General features: G+C 53.1%; 1 protein-coding gene across 1 annotated transcript in view; it reads left to right on the forward strand.

Annotated features, from left to right (window-relative positions):
• The first annotated feature begins 4,990 nt into the window (after positions 1-4,990).
• Positions 4,991-9,026, forward strand: part of Rab35 (RAB35, member RAS oncogene family) — a 9,804-nt gene continuing 5,768 nt past the window's right edge. The window contains exons 1-3 of the mRNA XM_028765413.1: positions 4,991-5,059; positions 5,149-5,257; positions 7,764-7,887. Of these exons, the coding sequence (XP_028621246.1) occupies positions 4,991-5,059; positions 5,149-5,257; positions 7,764-7,887 (302 nt within the window). The remainder of the gene's footprint in view (positions 5,060-5,148; positions 5,258-7,763; positions 7,888-9,026) is intronic.

Genomic DNA, 9,026 nt, shown 5'->3' on the forward strand with positions numbered 1-9,026 from the left:
GCGGCCCGCGCGGGGCGGGGAGGCGCGGAGCTCGGTGGCCGCAAGGCCCCGGGGCCGCAGCGAGGGGGCTCCGGGCTGCTCCCCGGCGGGTCCGGGACGCCGAGCGCGCGGGATGCACGCCCCGGCGCTTGCTCCTGCCTCACGTGTGACCTTGGTCAAGTCGCGCGATCGCTGGAGTTGGAGAGACCCGGGTTCGAGTCCCGGGAAGGCAAACTTGTTTTTTTTTTTTCCCTTCACTCTGTGACCTTGGGCGAGTTGGCTTCGCCTTTCTTGAGCCTCAGTTCCTGCATCTGAGAAGTGGGCGCTTGGTAAGCTGAGCGGTGTGAGCGTTCGGTTTGCTGTTAAAGTAGGGAAAGTGCTTGGCGCCTGACCCGGCGTAAAGTAGCCTCTAAGTAACTCACGGTGTTGTCAGCATGAGTCTCCCTGCGAAGACTCAATTCTCTGTGATGGGGGTATTTCCAGGACCTGTCTCTCCGGGTGGCTGTGCACTCGGATGAGGTGCGGTAGGTACAGCCGTGTAAACCCTCCTGCAGAATCGTTAAGTCCCTGCTCGGTTCAGTTCTCATCTGTAGAATGGAGTAGTCGATTTGACTGACAGGGCTGATGTTAGGCAGCCATTGAGCACGCACATAGTGAGGGGAACAGTGCTTGGCACACAGTAGGCGGGCAGTTTGCTGTTATCTTACCCGAGTGCTTCATCCAGTATTTTAAGTGCTTTGTGTACACACACACACAACACACAACACACCTTTCAGTACTGCTCCGGCACTGATTCATAGATCAGCTTGTGGTACCCAGTGCTTAGGTGTGTTTGGCCCGTGAATGAACACTGAAGAGCCTTAGGAAAGTCACCACTGGTTTCTGGCCAAGCATGAAGCGTCTTGGAGGTGTTTGGAGTATGGCAGGTGACCAGGTCAGTGGGGTGACGGTGCGTTCAGGGAGGCAGACCCAGGATGTTTATAGGAACTTAGCTGAGGTGCCAGGATTATGTGATGTTTCAGGAAGGAGGCTGAGGCTGGGGAGCTGCTAAGTTTATATACATCAGACTGGAGTGTGGGATAGACAGTCATGTGACTTGAGACAGCCAAGTTGGTGGTAGAGCCTGTGGATTGTTAAGGAAATAGAACACCGGGTCCCCTGAGACTCAGGATATAGGCTTGTTGGGTGACACTGTCATAGATGGGTCATGGAAAGGAGTGGATTTTGGTCTCACGGGAGAAGCTGGGTTGGGATTTGGTTGGTGGTTTGGATCCTGTGGAAGATGGCTGAAGTCTCGGGGGTTGCTGGTGGGGGGAAGGTGTCGGGAAGGCTAAGGCCTAACAATGAGGTAGAAGAGCGGCTGTGACTGGGAATGGAGTTGGAAAAGCTGGAGGACTGACCTGCTGTGGTTTGAATGCAGGAAAACCAGGCAAGCTGTGTAGACCTGAACTTGGGACCCAGCTGGCAGCCTTCCTCTGGTCTCTGAGGGTTTGCCGAGATTGTAGTGCTCTCTCCTTTCAGAACTAAAGGCAGCCCGCTGTGGTCAGAGGCCTTTATCCCTCCTCAAGACGTGGCCAGTGTTAATATCCAAACTCGAAAGGCTAAACTCAGCAAGAAGATGTAGGTTGTTGGCTTTCTCTCTTCTGTGAAAGCCAGGAGATGGTTCCGGTCTGTTTTCTTACGGTGCACCTTGCATGGGTGTTGATGTTGTTTTGCTCAGGAGTCAGGTGTGGGAGAAGACTTACTGGTCAGTACCTGTGTGGTCTGGCTCCAGGCTCAGTGCGAGCGAGCGTGGAGGCCGGGGTTATGGAGAACAGGGAGATGCTATGCTGTTGTTTGTCCTGCCACTGAGCCGACAGGCTGAAGCAGAGCATTTAGGAACCTGGGACGTGGTAGCCAGGGGAGGAGGGAGCGTGACATCACTGCCCGGCTGCCTGGGCCCCTTCAGTGCTTCTGAAGGAGTATCAACTGATTGACAGACACTTTGTTATCTGATTCTCACCCATGGTCTCTGTGGTTTGTCAGATAAGGAAACCAGGGCTCAGAGAAGCCTTCTTTGCCCCAAGTCACAGAGCTTCAGCAGCAGAGCTGGGAGTCCGTGCACATGTGTGCTAACTCTGAGGCAGGCCTCACTGGATCTTAGCGGCTTTATAGGTCTAAGTTTTTCCCACTCACCCACTGTACACACTTCTGGAATGTATTCCCTGGGCATGGGCATCTTTTCCTGAGACACTGTCCTCTCAGCTGTCCTGACATTGGCTTTTGGTTTGTAACTGTACCCACTGATGCCAGTCACCCTCATTCTCAGAGCCTGGAGGCTAGTGTGCCACTAGAAGTTAAAATCCTCCTCTAAACAGATGAGTAGAGGAGGTGGGGGTGGGTGGGAGGTGGGGGGGGTGGGAGGTGGGCATGGTTTGTCTGCGGACACACGAGAATATGGTCACTGAGGCAGGATTAAAGTTGATACCACTTTCCCTGAGTTTACAGCAGGCTGGCCAGGTCTGAGCTTTAGCAGTGGGCAGAGCTAGGAAAGGTCTGAAGTAGCAGAGGAAGGAGTGATGTTCACGGTGGCAACCCTGCCTGCCGAGAGGCATCAGATGTGCTGGGCCTGTGCACCTTGCAGGGTAGCAGACCTTCCAGCTAGGTGGCTAGAAGGGCGTGTCGCTGGGTCAGAGGTGGACCTGGGCTTTTTCATTGGGCGCTTCTGTAGGTTAGATAGCAGCTGGGATATTTGGGAGGTGGCATGTCTTGGTTTCTGTTCCTCTCAGGAAGAACAGAGTTGGGGGTTGGTATCAAGTCCATGGCAGCAGACCATGTTGTGACTAGTAGTTTTTCTGCAGCCAAGGATTTGCAGTCCTGGCTGTCACTGCGGATGGTACCTCTTTCACCCTTGGCTATTACAGATACATGAGATTTGGAGAATTGATGGTGGTGGTGGTGATGATGGTGGTGGTGGAGGTGGTGGTGGCCAGATGTGGTATTGCACATCTTGAATCCCAGTACAGGCAGATGGCTTTGTGAGTCTGAGGCCAGTTTGGTCTACATTGAGAGTTCCGGGCCGGCCAAACCCTGTCTAAGTGGGGAAAGAGATTCTGCTGTCTCCTGCCCCTGAGGTTTGAGAGCTGCTTCACTGGCGGCCGAGGATGCTGCTGTAAGAGGATCATGCAGCATGGCTTTCACGGAGACTGGCAGCCCGTGGAGGGCTGTTTCATTGGTAGCTATTAAGTGCTGGGCTCAGCTTCTGGCTCTGAATGAATGCATAGGGTGAGGTCTAGGTCCTAGAGGACTCACCACGCAGTGGCTAGAATGAACTTTTAGCTGAGTACGCTGGACTTGGAAGGCTCCAGGAGGAAGCAGAGGCGCCAATGGGCCAATGGGGTGTCAGTATCAGGCAGACACCGGAGGCCCAGGAGCTGGCTGTCTTTGGGTTTAGCAGGAGGCCTCATGGCAGAACAATGAGGAAGTGGTGGGGAGCCAGAGAGCACTATGAGCAGGAGGGCGAGCCACAGGTGCTCGGATGCTCTGCCTGCCATGCAGCAGCAGGGCCTCCTCCCCAGACCCTCCTTTGGAAGGTAGGACCCCGCTGTACTCAAGTTCTTCACTGGAGAGGAAGTCTGGGCTTGGGTTAGAAACACAACTCTGCAGCTGTCTGCAGGAGTGGTTTGCAACCTTGGTTCCTTGAGGGCTGGGGTGGGACAGCGCTGTCTTCGAGACCTGGAGTCAGGCTCTGGGTTTCTCTCATAGGCACATGTGCTTACAGTTTGATTTTAGTCACAGGACATTTATGGGCTCCTAGGGTATGATTTGGTGCCTCTGAAGGCATTTCTGTTCAACATAGAAGAGAAGAGACATGCATGGGAGCCGTGGGGTCACTATGCCGGCTCCTATCAAAGGTGCGTGAGCAGGGTGGGCCGACACTCAGCAAGCCTCGCTTCTGTGGCTGTTGGCGCTGCTGTTTTAAGTCATGCCTCATTACTGGGCTACACAGTGTTTGTTCTTGTGTAGCAGTTCCACAGAAGTGAGGATGTTAGGTCACAAGGTCTGGGGTATTTAAATTTTTCTTGGTATTGCAAAATTGGCTTTTCAAAGAAGCTGAAGTCATTTGCATTTTTACTAAAGGGGCTGATACTGCCCTCATTAAGGGCTGGGAATACAGTTCAGTTGGTGGAGTGTCTCACATGCATGCAGTCCTGGGTTTGGTCCTCAGCATACCTCTAACCCCAGGATTTGGGAGGTAAAGGCAGAAGAATTAGATGCAAGGTCATCCTCTACTACAGTGAGTTCAAGTTTGACTAGGGCTATGTGGTACCCCCGCCCCCCCCCCAAAAAAAAAGAGGGAGAAGGGAAAGGTAAAAGGACAGAAGGAACAAGCTGGCAGGACCTCAGCTGAGGTGTCCAGTGGTGCTCCACAAAGCCTGGATTTGAATCTGGTCTTACTCTCCTTTGGAGGCGTCTTAGGTCAGCCGCTCATTCTGTAAGTCCTGGTTTCCTCATGTGAGGGGATAGAGTTGGAATTCTGGGAGCATCAAGGGCCACCACACAGACTTGAGTGTGCGACAGTCTTTATTCTGAGGTTGGCTGACTGCCACTTTGGGGTGGTAGAGGCAGAGGACAGGAGGCAGGTAGGTGCTGTGGCCAACCAGAGCCACTGTGTTTGGTGGTCACGGGGAAGCCAAGTTTACAAGGCACAGCCAGGAGCTGCATTGGCAAGTTCAGAGGCCCAGGCACTCATGGGATGGAGTAGGTGTCCCGTGAAGTCCCCCACCTCAGTCAGTCAGCCACACAGACTTAGTAGGGGTTCTGGTCATGTGAGCCCCAGTTTCTTCACCTACAGAATATCCCTGATAAAATTGGGCTCTCTCCACCTTTCCATTCCCTTGCCAAGTGAAGTGGCATGATGTTTGCTGAGGACGCCTGGACTGGTCCCGTTTGGTTGACCTTCCTCTTGCTTGTCTGTTGTCTGGTATCTTCCTCCAGGCTGCTGGGGGAGCCCTCAGAACAGGGCCTGGGCATGAGTCTCTCTGTCATCGCCCCCAGAGGGTTTGAGAGCAGCTTGTCTTACATGAGGACAGGGGAAAAGGTCAGAGAGTGAGTGGAGGATGTTCTTGGTGTGTGGGGAGACAGGCTGCCCTTGAGAAGAGTCCTGGTCTCACTGGGCTTCTGAGGAAGGACGGGCTGAAGGAGGCCCCTCCCCGCTGCTCATCTCCCCCCTGTGCTCTTGTTGCAGGTGTGGGCAAGAGCAGCCTGCTCTTACGGTTTGCAGACAACACTTTCTCAGGTGAGTCTTCCCCGCCTGCTGGTGGGATTTGGTTGTGGAATGCCCCTACCCTGTTCCAGAGCCCCTCTGCTTCTGTCTGATGCGGGAGACTAAGTCTGCCTGTTGGATGAGGGGAAGTGGGCTCCAGGGACTCAGGAAATAGCCTCCGTGTTCCGCCTGTCCACCTCTTCACAGAAGGCCTCTCCTGGTCCCCACATCTCTACACAGGATGTCTTTGTGTCCACGTTCAGGAGTTTAAGGTCCTACTAGATGTACTGGGTAGTACATATCTAACAGGAATATGTCCACAGTGGAGAGATGGCAGTTGTCCTGCCCAGCTCCTCTTGCTCTGGGGCCTCTGCTTGGGGGTGGTGGTGGGGGTGGTTTTGTGTGTGCGTCTGTCTGTCTGTCTGTCTGTCTGTCTGTCTGTCTGTCTGTCTGTCTTTTTCCTGACCCCACCAGCTGTTTAGAAATCTGCTTGTCTTTGTCAAGAAACATGCTTCAGCCTTGCTGTCTATTTACAGACCTGTTCTGTTTTCAGGCGGAGTCTTCCTATAGATCTCTGGCTTGGCCTGGAACTTGCTGTGTAGACCAGGTTGACCATGACCTTACAGAGATCCACCCCCTGCGCAGTGGGATTGAAGGCGTGCGCCACCACTGCCCGGCCACTAGGAAGTTGCTTATGTCTAGATCCACAGTCCTTCACTGACACCACCCTGGTCATGTGGCTTCTGGTTGCTTCAAAGAAGCAGCGCTGGATACATTGTTTCTTTTTGTACAACTAGAAGTGAGGTCACTAGGTCATAGGGTCTAGGGTGTTTAAACTTTCCCTGGTACTGCCAAATTGCTTTTTAAAAAACTTATTTATTTGACTGAAGCTGAAGGCAAAGGGGACCTACCATGTGTCTTGATCACTGTTCCACTGCTGTGAAGAGACACCGTGACTACCACAACTCTTAGAAACAAAAGCATTTAGTTGGGACCTTGTTTGGGGTTTCAAAGGTCGTCCGTTATCATCATGACAGGGATCGTGTTGTCGAGTACTGGGTTGGACCAGTAAGTAGCTCAGAGCTACATCCTGAAGCAGGGAGAAGAGCCTAGGCCTGACAGGAGCTTTAGAAACCTCAAAGCCCCCCAGTGACACACTTTCTCCAAAAGGCCACACCTCCTAATCTTTGTAATCTCTTCAAACAGTTCTACTTCCTGGTCACTAAGCATTCAAGTATATGACCCTCTGGGGGCCGTTCTCACTCAGACCACCATGTATAGGACAGAGGACATTCGGGAGTGAGTTCTCTCTTTCCATCCCACGGGACTGACCCAGGTCACCACACTTGGCAGCAGCACCTTGACCCACTAGAGCCCTCAGGGAAGCTGTGCTCACCTAGCTCTGTCCACCTTTCCACTCTCTCTGGGTGTTTTGGCTGCAAGTGTGTCTGGCTGTGTGTTTCCATGTGGGTCCTGGGAATTGAACCCAGGCCTTCTGTTGGGGTGTGGAACAGCATCTCCCTAGAAGCTAGTTGCACTATGACAATGGAAATTGTCTCTGGTTACTACTCCGTGTGTTCTCTGGGGAACAAAGCCACCCTGGCTGAGAACCACTGTTCCTCAGAATCTGTTCCTAGCGTTCATGCTTATGTTTTGTTTTGCTTGCTCCCGTGTGAGGAGCTGCTGGTCCTGGAGGAGACCAGATGTGGCCTGCGTCTGGGTGCCTGCCCTGCTGTGGGTGTCATTCCCTGTCACAGCTTTTGCTAAGCTTTTCTACTAACTTCTGCTTTTATCTCTGCCTCACCTTGAACTTTGGCCTTTCCTGTGTCCTTGCCACACTTCACAAAGTCATCTGTCCTTTGAAAGAGGTCCTTGGTGTGTTCTGGTGGTCTTAGGCGGGTGTGTGTAAGCCCGCACACAGAGGACTGCAGAAGTAGGTGGTGTGCTTAAATGTGACTTCCACACACACAGATGGCCTAAGAGCCATTCCAAAGGTTTCTTTCCTGTGAAAAGTCATTGTCCCGCTGTGTCACACACACAAAAGACTAGAAGTTCTCAGCAGCACACAAAGGACTGGAGGACCAACCTGACTCCTTACCTCTCACCTAGGGCTTAGCCTCACACACCTCAAGCCCGCCATGGACATTTGTCCCCTCCAGAAAGTGCAGTGTGGATCCTATTAGTCAGTTTTGAAGGTTGTCCTCCGTCCCCAATAAAAAGAGAGACCCAGGTATGAATAGGTGCTCTATTCTCAGGTCACAGCCCACATGTCCCTGCCCTGCCCTTCATTAAAGGCTTCCTCTGTCTCTTCAGCCACTTCATATTTTAATGTCGTTTGTAGCATATGTTTCTGAAAGTGTCTTACTCTGTGTCACCGTGTCCTGTCTCACTTGCACTGTGGCCTGTTAGAGCAGGTGCACTCTCTCTGGTCAGGTCAGGACTCTCTCCTTCAGGCCTTGACGGACGGGACACACACTGGGGTGGGGCAGGCTGGGCTCTGGGGACCGAAGGCTCTGAGTAACGGGCTGCTGGTGTGCAGGCAGCTACATCACCACGATCGGAGTGGACTTCAAGATCCGGACTGTGGAGATCAACGGGGAGAAGGTGAAGTTGCAGATCTGGGACACGGCTGGGCAGGAGCGCTTCCGGACCATCACCTCCACGTGAGTCCCTGACCCCGACCTGGGTGTCTGCATGAAGTCGAGTGACATTGCTGAATTGAAAGTGTTGTAAAGACGTCCTGGGTGTCAGGAGGTGAGGCTGAGCTATACCCAACTCCTTTCCTGAAGATACCATGGTGTATGGCTGTAGCCACCAGGGCCAGGGCCGTGCAGTGGTGTGGCACCTGGCCCCGTATCCATCATGGTAGAGACTGGACAGCCTGTGGGCACTCATGCAGTTCTACCTGCTGCTGGCAGTTCCTGTGTCCTCAGGCGGCATTAGCAGCAGTATCTGCCTCACTGGGGTAGTGACAAGCCTTCCCTGGTGTCCAGTGAGCCACTGACAGGTCTTGGTGGTGTCAGTTCGTTCTGTGCAGCCTCTGGTCACCCCTTCCGACTCCTCAGAGATGGCTCTGTGGGAACCTGGAGACCATAAGTGTGGGGCCCTTCCTTGAAACCCCCTTGAAATCAGTTGTCTGGCAGTGTCTTTGTAGAACTCAACTGCCCACAGGAGGAACCCACTCCAGCGTGGAGTCGTGCAGAGTCTGAGTTCTTAGGTGCTCATGAGACTGGAATGTAAATGTTTGTTCTGCTGTGTGTCCTTGGGCGAGCTGCCTAGCTTCTGTGCCTTCCTTTATCCAGAGGTCTCTGCTTCGGATCTGCCTGAGGCTGAGGCTCAGCGCCCGGTCTCTAGGTCTAGGCTTTCACGGGTCACTTCCGACTTTGTGTGTTCTCTGTGCTGTAACTCCATTTTAAAGAGAAGGCGTGTGTGTGAGTGTGTGAGACAGCCTCACTGTGTAGCCCTGGATGCCCTGGAGCTCACAGATTCTGCTGGGACCATTTCTCACCCTAAAGGTGCTTCTGAGAAGTTGTCTCCATAGTTCGTGCAGGGTTGGCCTCTTTGGACACATCCCTGGCCTTCTTGTATAAACAGTTTCAAGTCGCAGTGGAATGTTCCCTATTTTGTGGGCTCTGGGTATGTATCCTCTGAGGGTATGAGTGTGGGGGGCTCATGTATGAAGGAAGCAATGGGCTGCTCAGCTGAGAGGGTTAGGTTGGTGTGTGTTGAAAGTGTCTACACTAGAGGGTTAGGTCGGTGTGTGTTGTAAGTGCCTACACTAGAGGGTTAGGTCGGTGTGTGT

This window comes from Grammomys surdaster, unplaced genomic scaffold (assembly GCF_004785775.1).
Source record: "Grammomys surdaster isolate TR1022 unplaced genomic scaffold, NIH_TR_1.0 164, whole genome shotgun sequence".
Lineage (NCBI taxonomy): Eukaryota > Metazoa > Chordata > Mammalia > Rodentia > Muridae > Grammomys > Grammomys surdaster.